This window comes from Acanthochromis polyacanthus, chromosome 9 (assembly GCF_021347895.1).
Source record: "Acanthochromis polyacanthus isolate Apoly-LR-REF ecotype Palm Island chromosome 9, KAUST_Apoly_ChrSc, whole genome shotgun sequence".
NCBI classification, from domain to species: domain Eukaryota; kingdom Metazoa; phylum Chordata; class Actinopteri; family Pomacentridae; genus Acanthochromis; species Acanthochromis polyacanthus.
The window spans coordinates 22,628,102-22,644,543 of NC_067121.1; the positions used below are offsets into that span (position 1 = coordinate 22,628,102).

At 41.6% G+C, this 16,442-nt stretch overlaps 1 protein-coding gene across 11 annotated transcripts in view; it reads left to right on the plus strand.

Annotated features, from left to right (window-relative positions):
• LOC110963388 (adhesion G protein-coupled receptor L2-like) overlaps positions 1-14,931 on the plus strand; it is a 66,422-nt gene extending 51,491 nt beyond the window's left edge. For 4 of the 11 annotated variants that reach the window (XM_022211738.2, XM_051952936.1, XM_051952938.1 and 1 more), the window contains 8 exons: positions 891-1,111; positions 1,892-1,958; positions 4,130-4,221; positions 5,608-5,776; positions 6,568-6,696; positions 7,901-7,997; positions 9,073-9,198; positions 12,916-14,931. In XM_022211738.2, coding sequence (XP_022067430.2) covers positions 891-1,111; positions 1,892-1,958; positions 4,130-4,221; positions 5,608-5,776; positions 6,568-6,696; positions 7,901-7,997; positions 9,073-9,198; positions 12,916-13,778 — 1,764 coding nt within the window. In that variant the 3' untranslated portion in view covers positions 13,779-14,931. Of the gene's footprint in view, positions 1-890; positions 1,112-1,891; positions 1,959-4,129; positions 4,222-5,607; positions 5,777-6,567; positions 6,697-7,900; positions 7,998-9,072; positions 9,199-12,269; positions 12,324-12,915 lie in introns of all 11 variants that reach the window. The other 7 variants (XM_022211747.2, XM_022211748.2, XM_051952944.1 and 4 more) reach the window with 5 other exon arrangements.
• The last annotated feature ends 1,511 nt before the right edge of the window (positions 14,932-16,442 follow it).

Below are 16,442 nucleotides of genomic sequence, written 5' to 3' on the forward strand. Positions count from 1 at the left end.
ATTTTTCTTTTTAAGTGGCTTCTCAAAGGAAAAAAAAAGATCCACATTAGCTTAAAATATCACAGGTCTTTTCTGGCTGCTTGGTTTAACACTTGAAGGTAACATACTTAAACCCAGGCAGAGTTTTCATTTTTTCATTTAATATCTCTCATCATCACTCATGATCTTTTTTATTTTATTTTATTTAGCCTTTATTTATACAGGTAGTCTCATTGAGACACTGGGTCTCATCTCAAGAGAGACCTGTCCTTAAATAAAATAACAATACAACACTGAGTCACTGACAAACAACACTAACGCACCTATACTACACATTAAAACAATATAATGTAACACTGAGTTCAAGGAAAAACAGGGCCATGACAAAACACAACATGGGCATTAAAATTTAATCACTGTTCTCCTGCATTATTTGTATTTATAAAAATTCTGTGCAATTTATGGTTGGAAGATATGCCTTCTCAAATTCTCAAATGAGTGTTGGCGCTCTTCGATCTAAAATGAGTTATTTTTTCACATACGCATTTTCTCAGAAACCGCATTTTTGTCTGTTGTTGGGAAATATCTGTCTGTTCAAATACTAAACGCTCCATTTCACCTTCTTGTCCTGAATGTTTTTCAGGACAGGTAGCATACAGTTTAAGCAAATCCCTTTGCCTGTTTATGTAGTCATTTTGTCCTATTTTTAACATGAAATAGTAATTAGAGCAGCTTTAGTCTCTGTTTGATTGGCTAAGCTAGGCTGTCTGGACTTTAAAAGTGCCAACAAAATTATACAAGGTCAGGGTGACTGCTCAAAAAGCCCCCCTTGATAATTAGGGAAAAATCTAATTAATCCTTTTAACATCCTCTTTCCTTGCATGTAACCTCCGCGTGTGTCTTCCTGTCAGCTGGTGTGTTCCATCATCGCCGGTGTTCTCCACTTCTGCTTCCTGGCTGCATTTGTCTGGATGTGTTTGGAGGGCGTGCAGCTGTACCTCATGCTAGTCGAGGTGTTTGAGAGCGAGTTTTCACGTAGGAAGTATTACTACATCTCTGGATACCTGATCCCAGCTGTGGTGGTGGGCATCTCAGCAGCCATCGACTACAGGAGCTACGGCACCCAGCGGGCGTAAGTGTAGCATCTTTGCAGAGGCTCTTCTTTGGTGGGGTAAAAATCACGAGTATTAACCCTCCCTTCACTCCACTATGACACACCCACACAGCATGCACGGTATGTGCTAATGATAGTAATATCACAAAGAGTAGTCCACCTCTGCCCCTGGCAAATTTACAGCCTGTCACTACTAAAAGAAGAGGCTTCGAGCAAAGTGGCAACGTTAATGAATGTGCTGGCTAACTGCACTGGCTTGCTGGGTTTTTATTCTTTGCATGTGGATAATTGCCGCCCTTGTCAGTTAAAAGTTTATGCACTTCTCTGCTGGTCTTCATCCAAGCAGCAAGCTTTATGATTTGTAATACTGCAATCCTCTAATTTATGGGATTTAAGTAAACGGCCTTTTTCAAACCCTATTTATTTTGCAGTAATCTTCACTTCATTTCTGTTTCCTGGTGATGAATGCACACCGAATTGCAGTTAATTCTTGAACTGTCTACAATACATTGTTTACTTTATAAAGTCTAAGGTACATACAGACATCCTACATTTGTAGACATTTGCAGACTGTGAAGTCATGAGTCCAATAACCGCTGCTTTTAGACTGCAGCTTCTCATGGCACAGGGCCAGCCCTCCCTTAAGGTCGGGTTTTCGTCTCTGCAGTCAGAGGAATCTCTTCTGTTGCTGTGGCCGATCACTGAGGCAGCTCTGCTGGGCCCTGATCGATGAGACACAACTTTGTTTTGGCAAAGAGATGATTTAATGAACTGAACATTACCTTTTGCTCCCTGCAGATGCTGGTTGAGGGTTGATAACCATTTCATCTGGAGCTTTATTGGACCTGTAACCTTCATAATTGTGGTAAGTTGTAGATTCGTGCACACATGTGATGACTTTTTTTTTTTTTTCAAACAAAGCTTTGAAACCAGTTTATAGATTTTCTCTCTCTGTGCTGGCAGCATCTTTGCTCTGCTCTTCTCAGATCAATTTGCATGAAAGGAAAGTGGTCCCATTATCGCTGACACAAGGACATCAGTGTCCACTCAGCTATGAAATCCTCTGAAATCAGAATTGGTGAGCGGCAACAACTTGAAGCTGTTTGGTCCTTGCTGTACATCTAGAGAATACTCCCCTTCTGCAATCAGGAGGAGAAATCGTTTCAGGCATGAAGGTCATTTTCTCAGTGGGAAAACAAGGGTGATGCTGCTGGGGGGCGAACATGGAAGTAATGAGGGGGTGGGCCAGACAACCATTACCACAGCCCATAGCCCTGCTGAGGATCATGACACATCCCCAGCCAATCCCAGCACACGGACATCTCCATCTTCACCTTTTAATATTTCATGCGGAGCACTGGGTGTTCACGATGCACACGGACACACACCCAGCGTGTGCGCATGCATGCATTTAGGAAAGCATGCACATAGGCCTGAACAAACACACAATATATATCCATATTGACATATAGGACGGCACACATGTACAGTTGTCCATTGGCTGTGAAAACATGCAAAACCTCAAGAAACGCTTCATCGGCAGCGGAGGTTTCGTGCGCTTTCTTTGGCAGAGAAGGGAGGGACCTGAAAATGGTAGAGGACAGTCCCTTGGAGACTTAGCATGAGGGCGAGCCTATGTGCGGTCTGCCTCTGCTTTCTGCAGAGTGCCTACCCAGCTCCTCGCCTTGCTGTCCGTTCGTCTGTCTGTCTCATCGGATCTGTGTCATCACTTACGGCTGTGTTAAATGCATCTCCAGCCACTCGACTCATGCGGACGTGAATTGGCCCTAGTGGCTAGGAGACAAAACTCTGCATTACTTTAAGCTGTGATCTAAAAGCCTCTTTCTGTCTTCTTAGCTACTCCCTTTTCTTCCATCTTTTTCCCTGCTGCTGTTGGTTTCCATCTGCTTTCCACTCACACTCTCTTCGTTTCCATTTAGAGACCCTTGTGTTTCAGAATGCATCCTTATGGGATAATAATGACGATCTTTCTGCTTATTTGTGAACGAGGAATTGAAAATGAAGTATTTCATAAACTGAGAACACTACATCTATGTCATTATGGTTTGTTTTGTGGCCAACTCATGCCTTTTATTTTCCTTCCATGTACAGTAGATTGGTCACGCTTTAAAAATGCACGCTCGGAGCAGATATGGGGGTTGAAGTTTTTCATAACATAAAAATCCGGATGTATTCGTGTTTTTCGTTGAATATTTACAGAACTACATTTCAGAGGTTAAATATGGTACCGGGCCAAATTGAAGCACATCTCCTCCCTTCCCCTCTGTGGCTACAGGCCCCGCAGTGTTTACAGACACATCCTGAGAGCATGGAAACCTTTCTGCATGTATGGCTTGAATCACTTAAATGTTTTTCCTGGCCTGAGTAAAACTTGTTTCTGAAATATGGCATTCGGCTCCATTCTTTCCGCCCTGAATTTTTCTGGAGCTTTTGTTCTTTTCGATCTGTTTGGACGTCAGCTACACATTCCCTTATTGTGAATTTGCTCTGCGTGTTTGGGAGCGACTGTACAGACAAGCACGGGAAAGAGGTGAAACTTTGAATGCAGCTTATGTTGTAGACCTTTGCTGTGTGAAACGGACAAAGCCATAACCTCTCGCTGTTGTTTTTCTCTTTGAAAGTCAGTGTACTTTATGATCTGCACAGAGGCATTAAATTTTCATATTCCCCTCAGTAAAGGTATGTTTGTGTTGGCGCTCGCTGTAGAGCCAACGCCACAATAGGTTTAGCAATATTTGTTGTGAACAGTAAAGTGCTCCTGGCTCATTATTGCATCAGTAATAATAGTCTAATAATATAAACTAGTGACACCGTGTTGTGCATTTAATTCTGGTACTTTTGACAGTTAAAATACCACCTTTTACTGTTTTAGGTTACTCATAATGGAGTATTTATAGTGTGGCACGAGTACTTGTGTGTAAGAATCTGGATGCTTCCTCCTCCACTGATAACAAGAGGAATTGGATGCCTTCTTAAGTGCAGTCTGTTAACCCTGATACACCTCTGTTTTGACAGGTCAATGTAATCTTCCTGGTGGTGACGATGTACAAGATGGTGAAGCATTCCACCTCCATGAAACCCGACTCGTCCAGGCTGGGGGGTATCAGGTGAGGGGTGTCACTCTGGGAGATTAGGAGGCCGGTCAGTGGCTGCCTGCTAGGAGACTGTGTGCTGAGTGGGGGGTCACTTATGTGTGAAAAGAAAAATAATATGCACTATTACTGCCTTTGCCTTCCTCCTGAAGTTTCAAAAGCTGCTTTTGACCTACACATTTATTTGATTTCCCTCCTCTCTTAAACCAAACCAGACCAATAATTTTTCCCTTTCAGGTTTTATTTCATTCAGTAGGTGCTGCTTTTTTACTCCATTTTATGATTTCAGTATTTGTGCTATGCGAGGATATATTGGATTTTTTTATTTTATTTCTTTCTTCATAACTGCATTTCTGACCTTTGGTATCTTTTGCTCCTGTGCTGGCATAGTTTATAGGCTTCTTTGGAGGATGGATTCAACCACATGCCTTGTAGATTTCAAGATGGTTAAAACAGGAAAAAGGCCCCTCTATCTTTTTCTCTTCCAGTGGGCTGCCAATGGTCGATGAGAACACGAGTCCCGGACCATTTCTGTGCCTGGATTCTTGTTCTACAATATGTCTGAGGGCAGGCCAACATATGTTATGTGGGCGTTTGAATTTTAGGCAGCCACTCTGATTGTGGGCCAAACCGAAAAAAGGCATTGAACAGGGTTTCAGGTTTGTTTTTAGCACATAGGAAGCCCACATTTGTGGATGCAGGATTTCACACATTATAATAAGTAGTCAAAACTCATTAACTGTCACTAATTAGGGTCTACCTCAAATCTGCCGTGTGATTGAGTTTCTGTGTCAAGTGTGGCAAAAGGATGGTTAAAAAAAAAAGTGAAATAATTGAATGCATTTGGTGGGATCATGGAGACAAAGAAAATGATATTCTTGCACAAAAAGCACAAGCAAATGGACAGCAAGTATAATAAGGCATCAATCTCAACAGCGCGTCTCATTTTTCTGTGGTTTTCTCAGCAGCGTGCACGGTCTCATTTCTTCCAGTCTCGCTGCATCTCTCTCCGGGTGGCTCACTTCTCTCTGGTGTATCGGTAACAACGAGCCATCATCGCTGAAACTGACTGTTAAGTTATCTTATTTCCTGTAGGCTTTCCTGGAATCCACTGAGTGCAAACCTGCTGAGTTTGCAGTCTTTTTAGTCAACATCTTCGAGGAGGATCAAGGAAATATTTTTGGACTCAATGCGCTTTCTTTCAATAACGTTTAATCGGCATTTATATTTATACACCGTGTCACCACTCACGCAACTTGTCCAGTAGCAAAGCAGCAAATGATTATTTTCTTTTTAAAGGTGCCATCAAGGCGTAGGGAAGCGTCACACCAAGCAAAGATGCAACTGAGCGTGGTGTTCATGTTTCACTAGTTAATATCGTTCTTTCCTCGTCTTTTGCAGGTCCTGGGTGTTGGGAGCGTTTGCGCTACTTTGTCTTCTGGGGCTCACATGGTCCTTTGGCTTGTTCTTCCTCAATGAGTCCTCCATTGTGATGGCTTACCTCTTTACCATCTTCAACACTCTGCAAGGGATGTTCATCTTCATCTTCCACTGCCTGCTTCAGAAAAAGGTAAGATTTTGCCCTTTGTCTTTCTAGTATAATGCAGAAAAGCTCAACAAGAAGTCTTTTATCAGGCGAAGATGCCAAAGATTTAATTTCCTTTTTTTTAATCTGATTTACATTTAAATTAAATACTCTGGGGTTTATGTACTGTTGGTTTTACAAACCAAGACGTCCCCTCGGAATAGGTGGTATTTCTCACAATTTATAGACTAAAGAAAGAATAACTAAAACAATGAGTCAATTAAATTAGAAAATGAATCGGTAATTATTATCAAGTAGCTATTTTGTTTGGTGATTAATAGTTACATTTCAGATTTTTTATTTTGACTTCTCTAATATGAGGACTTGCTGCTCTATTAGTCTTAGATGATAGTAAAGTAATTAAATTTCAGACTGTTGAAGGCAAGGCGGGAGATAAATTGATAATGTAATTGTCATTTTTTTGCAGCTCTGCTTTTATTAAACTCAAACATGGCACAGCCAAGAATTGCTACTTTCTTTCCAAATCTAAGTATTACAGGTGTGGATCATTTATACTGCCACATTCTGAAATGTATCATTGATAATTCATATATTCTTTCTTATCCACTCCCATCTCAAAGTGCTTACTCACTATGACAGTGCAATATGTTGCACTGTGTTTGTCATTCCTGTCCTTACAGAAGTGGCATTTAAACTGCTGTCAGCTTGATGGCATTTGATAAAGATCTGCGATTTGCATTTCTCATGAGGGGAGATGTGTTGTGTTGCTGACTGTCTGTCTGCTCAGTCTGTCCTGCTCTTTTGTTCCTCTGCAGGTCCGCAAAGAGTACAGCAAATGTTTCCGTCAGTCCCAATGCTGCGGCGCGCTGCCGTCTGAGGGTTCCCACAGTTCAGCCAAGACAGCTACATCTCGATCCACCGCCCGGTACTCGTCTGCCACACAGGTACACCACCGGGAATTTAATGTATCCAGGTTTAGAATTTAGCAACGCTTATGTGGAAAAGGACGAAGGCCCAGAGTATGCAATTTAATGTGAGTTAATATATGTAGGAATGTTTTATGAACTTTGGACCAGAAAAAACTTTTTAAAATCTTTTTTCGTCAAAGACATAAAAAAAATATATTTTTTAATGTTTTTCTGTCTTTTGAAAGATAAGTCTGCTATTATTTGATCTTTCTATGACAACAAATCCCATGAAATAACAGAACTAACAATGAACTGGCCGTACAAGAGTTTTTCATTTATTTTTAAATGTGAGTATATATTTCTAACCTGTTTATGTAGATTTATGGATCTTCAGGCTGAGAGATTCGAGCAGGTCTGAGAAGTTGGAAAGCTTTGAGAGACAAAATAACACAATGTTGATTTTAGTCTTTTAAACAGATTGGTTGGCGAAAGAACACATAGATCACCAGCCATAGAAGGACTCAAGAGAAGTAAATAGATTCTTTAAAGCCAAATTCTCAGATAATTTTCAACCTGAAGCAAAGTTTAGATTTATCAAACTATAGACAAAATTTGGAAATGTCACAGTGGTACTGAATCTTATGTCGCATTTTATTCTTCACGCTGTTATTTTAAAGTTTCAAACTGTTAGACTGAAGGTTACTGTTCAGTGTGGCTTGCAAATAGGCCACATTATTGTCATCAAATCTTCCTTTCTAAATGAGTTGGAGAACATTTTCACACAAAAACCTCTGTTCTTTGTGTGCCATCATGATTGGTAGGTAGACCTGATTTGAAAGGAACAAAGCTAATGATTGTTGACTTGGACACACTTGCCTCTTATAATATCCTTTATGGTGACTACAAGATCTATCTTAAGAGCACCTCTGGGAATTTAGTGGCTGCTTCTGCTCCTACTATAGAGAGAAAAAGGAGCTGCTCGGGGCCGATCTCTCAAATTACATACCGTAAGATTCCCAGCGTATCCATTTTTGGTATCGGTTGGATCAATAACACATGCGGGACTTTGTTGTACCCTACCACGAACATGTCATCTGGCAGCGAGGGAGTTCAATCTTGTGCGCTAGTGTAGGTTTGAATCGCAAGCCCACGTAGCCACTCAGTCCTTAAGGCCTAAATCCTTGAATAACAGCGGCACCGTGTTAAGTCCTGATCAATGGCTGCTTTTTTCTCAACCCAGAGCCGCATCAGGCGGATGTGGAACGACACTGTGAGGAAGCAGTCGGAGTCCTCCTTCATCTCAGGAGACATAAACAGCACCTCCACGCTCAACCAGGGTAAGCAGCCATTTCTTCCACCACCAGCAGACGAGACACATACGCTATTCTCTTTGTGATGAAGCTCTGAATTCGCAATAAACACTTCAATGGATGCAGCCTACATGACTCTGTGGCGGCTCACAAAGCAAGAAGATAAAACCCGATTTAACGTTGCATTTCTCTTAGTGTCAGGCAATCAAAAAAAATAGCATTGAATGTTGCCCGTGTATCTTACATTCACAGCCTTTTCCTTCATGTTCCTGCTCACTGGGATCATCTAAAAGAAGAGAAATAGAGACAGAAAAGAGACGTGATACTTAGTCTGGTGCAAAATGTTACTGATGAGGACCTGAGTTCAAGTAAGGAACCCACGCTGGAGAGACTTGACTGTGCAGCAGTCTTCGAAATCATTTTCATCCTGGAGTGACTGTCAGGATGAAAGCAGAGGAGGGAGACGAGCAAAGTCAGGCTGAGGTCAGAGCAGGTTTTGGGAGTGATCCCGGCATCCTGAAGTTCAGGCTGTGCCAGTGCAGATTTGGCTGTAGTTCCAAATTAGTTTAGTTTTTTTAAAAACAGAGGACACATGCCAGTGCAAAGTTTCTCAGCGATCCGTCCAAATGACTGAGGATAGTTATTACATTCTTGAGGATTTACACAAGCATGCTGAGGATGATGGGGTTACTGTATTATTCATGGCAGGCCACTTAGACATGTTTTGTCTAGTGTCTCGACTGGATGAGTTTGTTTAGATAAATTTGTTTCACATAAACACTGCAGCTGATTGTGTTGCTATGCTTTGGTCAACACTTGTCCCAATAATATTGTTTGTCAGTTACATCAGCTGAATGTTTAGATAATGGCTTGCTTGGACCAGCGTTTCTATGGCTGCTTTCTCCGTAATAGAACTCAGATGGATCACAGGCCATCAATCTTTTGCAGTGTCAGGTTCTGGACAGTGAATGTTAGTGTTTGTTTATGTCGTCAGCCACCCAACGCACCACCACAGTGAAACACACTGCTTTAAGCTCACTTCTTCTACTGTTCCTCTCCTCCTAATTTTTCTCCCTGTCTGTCTCTCTTCCTATTATTTCAGGGATGACTGGCAACTACCTCCTAACTAACCCTCTCCTCCGAACCCACGACACTAACCCTTATAACAACCTGCTGGCAGAAACGGTGGTGTGCAACACCCCCTCTCCACCGGCCTTTCACTCCCCAGGTGCACATCCACCCTCCACCTTTTTTCTTTCATAGATTTGTGGTTTTAAAGCACAAGTGCAACATTTTGGGACATACGATTGTTCACTTTTCAGGGACATATGACAGGATTATAATCACTGTCATGCCTGTCTGTTAGACATGAAGCTACACGCAATTGGTTAGTTTAGTTTAGCATAAAGAGTGAAAGCAGCCGGAAACGTCTAGTCTGGCGCTGTAAAATAGTAGCAGTATCCACCCACCAGCACCTCTGAAGCTCACCAATTTACATGTTTTATCTTGTTTGTTGAATTTGCACTAAAACCAGAGTGTAAAAAACAACAAGTTTTGGTTCTATAGCACATAGTGAGCTGAAACGGCGAGCCGTTGTGCCATTCTAGAGCCGATTATCCGCCAGAATGCTATTTGGATTTGAGCTGTTCCCAGGCAACCAGCAGAGAAATTACTGGTCATGGCCAAGAAATAGTAGCAAATAATAGCACTTGGTCCCCCTTACACAGTAAATTATCTTTGCACAAATTAGTTCTTGTATATATAATTAAAAATCAAATATAATGTGTTAATTATTGTGCTTCAGAGGTGTTGTCAGCTGGATTTTGTTGTCATTCCACAAACTCCCCCTTCCTTCCAGTCTTTATTCTGTTCTAAGCTAACTTTCTCCCAGCTGTAGCTTCTTATGTAACAGACAGATATTGAGCGTGATATCAGTCGTCTCATCGAGCTCTCTGTCAGAAAGCAAATAAGCGCATTTCCCAAAATGTCGAACTGTTTCATTAAGTGTATTAGCTTTACTGAAAACATGAAAACTCTTGAGGTTGTGGTTGTGACACAGCATGAATGAAAATGTTGAGAATAATTACACAAGATTTACCCTTTGTTCTTCATTCACACCTTCTCTGTATTTTAGTTCTTGTCTATGCCAGTGGTTCAAAGACAGGAGATTCACTCTTAAGACGCCCGTGCTATCTTATCTCGCCTACGTGGCACTCATGTGGGAATTCCTCTTTGTTGTATGAGCTCTGCGTGTCGGTCCAGATCATTTATGCTATTACCTTGTATCTATGAATGATATATTTACAACATGTTGACAGCTTGAATTAATTTGAGATAAGATCGAGATTAAACCATGTTCGTGTTTATGGTGACCTAGTTCCTCTCTGGCAGAGCAAAGGAAACCCAATCAAAGGAGAAATAACAGAAGCACATGACGCAATGCGGGCAAAGTCACAGCCCTCACATATTCACAGGCATTTGATGATAAAAGGGAATATACGAAAACAGCGGTATGGCGAAAGTGCGCGAGGAGCGGATGTGCAGTAGCATATAGCTTTATCCCGCTACAGTTGTCATGGTGTTGTTTTTTTGCTGCGAGCTGGTTTGCAGCACAATGAGAGCCCTTCATACTTAGGGATAATGAAGCAGGGTTGGGACCAAACAACATCTGCACAGAAAATCAAAGACATTTTGTGATTTTTTTTTTTCTTCTGTGAGCTCAACAGCAGCCAAGCAGCTCAGTCGCAGAACCCAATCTGTGTGCAGACAGCTTGTGTTTTATTGCCCTAAAATGTTTACCTGCTTAATCAGTGTAGGATAATTGCATGTTAACACTGGAGCTCAGGAGACAAATAAAAGAAAAAAGTGGTGATATTTAATTAGCCGATCATTTTGAAATGAGAACATAACCCTCTCCTTTACCTGTGGAAAGTTTTTTTTTTTTCTCCCCCTGAGGAACAGTGATGCACTTAAAGTGTGTTCAAACACTAGAGCAACAGAGGAAATGTAACCCGTACTTCTTAAACGGCGGCTCGGAAGCAATGACAAACAGGAATAATTTAGGGATATAACATATGGAAACTAGTTTGAGGAAAGCAGGCAGCAGTGTGACACACAAACGTCAAAACCTGGTGTGAAGATCAGCAACCAAGTGTGAAATACGTGCAGAGAGACTGTCAAGTTTTACACAAGCCAATTCAAAATTTTGCCTGCTATAGTCATTACATTTAGCTCCTGCAAAAGGATGAGCATGCCTTCTATTCTAAGTGCATTAATTCTAAGTAATACTCTGCAGATGTTCATCCGATGCAGTAAAATTGGTAAGGAGAACATCTTGGATGAATCTCTGCTGGAACGGTTCCCAGAGTGCAGCTGTCGCCATGTCCAGTTGAATTCTGTTCACATCATTTCCCCTTTCTCCCAGTAGACAATACCTGTCTGCAATAAAATCACAGCCTGCGCATAAACAAATGCAAATGTGGAAGTAGGGTCTATTCAGAGAAGTGTCTAATAATCCCTCCACCACCAGCACCACCTCTTTTTGCCCTTTTGCTCTCTGCGCTCCTTTCACTCTTTTTAGAAATGCCTTTGATGTTGTTTTTAGAGCTGTTTTTTCAGTTGCTATCATCCATTTTCTGACACTTTCGTTTGAAACCAAGACTACGGTTTCCCCTTTTTTTGTGTGGAAAGGCTGCCTGTGACGACACCACCCTCACCCGACAAAATGTCAGCCTTTCACTCACCAGTTCGCAGTGCATCCAGTAAATAAAATCCTCATCAAATCAAACTAGCCCTTTTCACTTTCATCCTGCTACTTGAGTTTAGTCATAGGACCGCAGAAAATTAGAGTAATCTGTTGTATGCGTGTGTGTGTGTGTGTGTTTTGTTCACAAAAATTGATAGATGCAGACTTTACGAAGGAGAAAAGCATCATGAGTCATTCAGAAAGAAATATTTTCATCAGGAAATGTTCCTTCTTGTACTGTAGACTCTATAAAATAGACTGTGCTTGCTGCTGAACCCTTTCACCTGCTGAGTCCAGGATTCAGTTGTCCTTGATTTGTCCTTTAGCTCTCTCAAACTGGTAAACACAGAGTTTCAATCTCCATCCACCTACAACAATTTGAGCTAAAGCATAACACAGACGGAATTTTAGTTAATTGCAAGGACACAATCAGAGTTGGATTGACTGAATCCAGGCTGGATGTTACGAGCTTCCACTTTTCTCTTATTTCAGTGAGTTTGTTGTTTCTGCTGCAATTGAAAAAAAGCATCTGTTTTACTTTTTTTGCAAATCAGCTGTTCTTAGGCCAGATAGCCTGAGCAGACACACTTGATGTGAGTGGTGGCAAAGTGAGTCATTGCACCGTGCCTGTCTTTCGTGGTGTGTGGGGGCTGTTGCTGTGCTTGTGGGGCCCCAGTGCAGAGAGGTGGCTGGCCATCTGTGTTTGACATTATTCTTTTGTCTTGCCGTCTTTTAACAGGTGGAATGTTTTATTCATTGTTTATGTCACAACACTTCCTCATCAGCTTGTACTTCCTTTTTTTTCTTTTTACTCCCATCCTTTGCTGTTTTTCCCGCTGCTGTGGTGTTATCTGGTCATGAGCTACTTTATGAAGTGTTGCTGTTCTATATTTTTTTTAAGTTTAAAGTCATCTTTTGTTCTCATTTCTCCAATATTGTTCAGGATAATCTCTTAGATTGGCTATAATGCTATTCAGCAATAATGAGGACGGACATGGTGGGAAGATAATTGGGTTTCCTTTGAATTTTTAAAGCTTTTGTATTTTGTATAAAATTAAAATTAACCCAGAGATCAAAGAACACAAGAGTGAAGTGTCCTGAGCAGTATCAAGTACATGTGGATGGTGTAGTGGAGACTGTATTGTTCTCTCAAACGGGGAAAATTCATATCTCACCTGTTTCTTTTGCCTTTTCTTGCAGGACAGCACTCTCTGAGCAACAGCAGGGACATCAGTGCCATGGACACCCTCCCCCTCAATGGTAATTTCAACAACAGCTACTCCCTGCGAGACGATGACTATGAGGCCGTGGGCGTTCGAGCCCCGGGTGACCTGGGTGGCCTCAACCTGGACGATGCTGCCTTTGAGAAGATGATCATATCTGAGATTGTCCACAACAACCTAAGGCCCCGCGGGGCTCCCAAAGGTCGCGACGCCCCAAGGGAGCGGGACAGAGCCTTGCCTCCCCAGACTAGGGTAACGGTGGACCAAGGTGGGGGTGGTAGTGGCAGCGAGGATGACGCCATTGTGGCGGATCACGCCGAGGCCTCATCCCCCCAGAGAGGAAGTGGAAGAGGAGGCCACGCCACCCTGGAGCTGCTCTTGCACCCCCACCACAAAGAGGTGCTGGAGGCACCCCTCCTGCCCCAAAGGACTCACTCCCTGCTCTACAGCGCCCAGAAGGCCCCCAGGCGCCTCGAGGGGCAGAATGGCCATGGCTCCGAGACTGTAACCGCAGTGGAGGACATGGACTCCCAATCACCCAACAATAACAGAGACTCCCTTTATACCAGCATGCCAAACTTGAGAGACTCTCCCTCGCCCTCAGCTTCACCGTACCCCCCAGAGGAGGAGGAGGAGCTCTCTCCCTCCCCTCAAAGCGAGAGCGAGGACGCGTATCATAAAAGCATGCCTGAGCTCGGCGATGCGCCGCAGCCACTGTCCTACTACCATATAAATCGAGGCACCAGCGACGGGTGCATCATCCCACCCAACAACGAAGACTGTGCACAGGAAGGAGAGGCGCCCAGCGACGGACAAATGCAACTCATTACCAGCCTCTGAGTGGACCGTCCTTACTTGCACAGGTTTTAACAGATGGGTGCTTTCGGTTGATGTCAAGAGAGCCGACAAGGCTGGCTCCGCACTCCACATGCCCTTCCTGTTAGGACAGGAGGTGAAAAGTTGTTGGGTGGGAAAAAGAATGAATAAATGACTTTTGCACACAGATCTCATTAACACACAAAACACATCCATCTGAGGCCAGACAAGTGTGGACTGTGAAAGCTCTGCTGTTGGACTAAAGAGGTGCAGAGAATAACACACAGGCCGCTGTGTCAGAGATAAGTCTGGCATTTCTGTTGTACTGAAAGAGGAATGGAAGAATAAGGGATAAAAAAAAAATACTCCATGCAAAGAACTATGAAACTCCTGACATACTTCTGGGGGACTTTGCAGAACCAGGGTCTTTTTAGTCGAGAAGTACAGAACATGAACTAGTGTGGCTCCACTACACAGTCAGGACTGTAAAGTTAAGAAACCACTAATTCAGACTCAGGCCTTATATTTTCTCTATTGCACATTTACCTGTTGTCAAAGTAACAGCTGAAGAAAATATATTTTGCTGTACCACTAGTGTAAAAAGTAAAACAAAAAGCAGAAAAAAAGAAACAGCAACCATTCAGTAGTTATGCCCTTTCAATGTTAATACGATTCTTCAGACAAGGTTAATCAAAATGGTGGAAATGTGCTTTTTCCTCTCACACTTGACTTGTTGTAGTATGTTTGAATATGAAAAAAAACGTTTTGAGAGATATCAATCCATATAAAGTCATGCTCACGTCTCTGCTTGTGAAGTGCTTTTGCTTTCATGAATGAGTTTTCGGCAGTAGTATATTTGTTAACACCGGGCCATGCACAGGATTGGAGTGAATTGGATACTTGTGTAATTTATTTTACTTGAAAGAAATTGTCGGGTTTGAGGAATTATGTTCATGTCAACGCAATATTGCAGTTTTTGCGGACATTTTTCATCCTTTGACACTAATTAATTTATTAACTATTCAGAAAAAAAAGAACATGGTTGGAAAGTGTGAAAAGTTGTTGCCGCACTGATTAGGTTCATTTTATTTCTTTTGTAAGAGCCCATCATCAGCTGATATTTAATTCAACTCCTGTTTGATATCAAATAAATGTGAAATTTTTTCTTGTTCGCAGATATCTGGCTGCTTATTCATGTCATATTTTGAGGATTAAATCTGTAATGATGCATGCATGTAGTAAAAAGACAGCAAAGGATTTGGCTGAGTATATTATACATTTCTGGTTTTCTCAGTGAATCCCATGAAAAAGTCAAACCATGGACTTTACCGACATTAATATTTTCTTTCTTTCTTCTTTTTTAAAGTCAAACATTTTTTTATATTAAAATATTTGGCTGCAAGAGTAAAATATTTATTTTTAATATTTTTTTTAAGTCAAATAATTTTCTTTAACAGCTGGATTCTGTCTACTAATTTCAGCTGTGAAATAATACACATTTGATATACTAGTGAAGATTTGTGGCAACAGGGCGGTCAATGTAGAGTGATTTATAATAAACAGTGCATGTGATCATTGTAATGACGGAACAACGTGCCCGGTGCAATCTCTGGCTTTTTCTGAAATATCTGCAGATAAAACATTCCACTTGCCCAACTTGTGCATCACAGATAAGAAAAAAAAATGAATCAATAACTTCAACACTGCTGCCAAAACAAAGTGTCTCTTTAGATTTAATAAAATGCCTCACTGAGATTCACAGACAGTAACTCAAATATTCTATTCGCCAGACAAATGATCTCCTACACATCCAGTTTTAGCAGACTGTTCTCAGGCTTCTCACTGTCAGTGTTCGCCTTTCTTTTATGTTACATATTCACAGTAAATACATTATATCTGTAATAAGTTTACTTCAAAGTGGAAAGGAGCCAAAGGTAGGACAAAGGAGCCAGGTTGAAAAAAAAATAAAGACGAACAAGATTAGAAAAAATGTCCAGACAGGGGAACAAACCACAGGGAGCAGGCAAAGAGGTCCAAGTACAAGTGAAGCTTACTTCTCAAAACACGAAGGAGATGAGAGCAAAAAAAAAAAACAGGAACAGTCAAAGTCATTCTCCAGTAAAACAAACTCGAAACAGGAATGTATGAGGATTATAAACAAGAAAGGCTGCAAAGCTTGACTGCTGGGTTTTACCGTCACCAAGACAATCTGGCAAACAGCTATTTTTTTCCCTACAGTTTAATTTATGTGATTTTCAGCAACAAATGAAGGTGTTTGTTTCTTCCTGAGACACAGCTATCAAACTCAAACAATCATATAACACAGAACTCCACAAAACATATTTTTCTTGTCATTTCAAAAGACTAGTCAGTGTTGTACGGAAAATATTAAACCACGGCGCCATTTGGATGAAGTCTCTTACTGTTTGGGTTTTAGGTGTTTGGGTTTTATCCTTGAAAAAGAATGAAAGCATTTTGACCTCACAGCCTGTTCTTGTTCTTTGTCCTTGTCGACATTAGGTATGAGCTCATTGACTGTGATCAGCTCTTGTTTTGGAACATGACAGCGATGACCTGCTACTTGGTTAGTCTAGTCTTGAAACAACCTTTGCCAGCTGCCACCAGCAGCTTGATGAACTCCCCAAGCTCTTCTGTGACACCTCTGCATTCCTGTTATTTTCCAAGGCA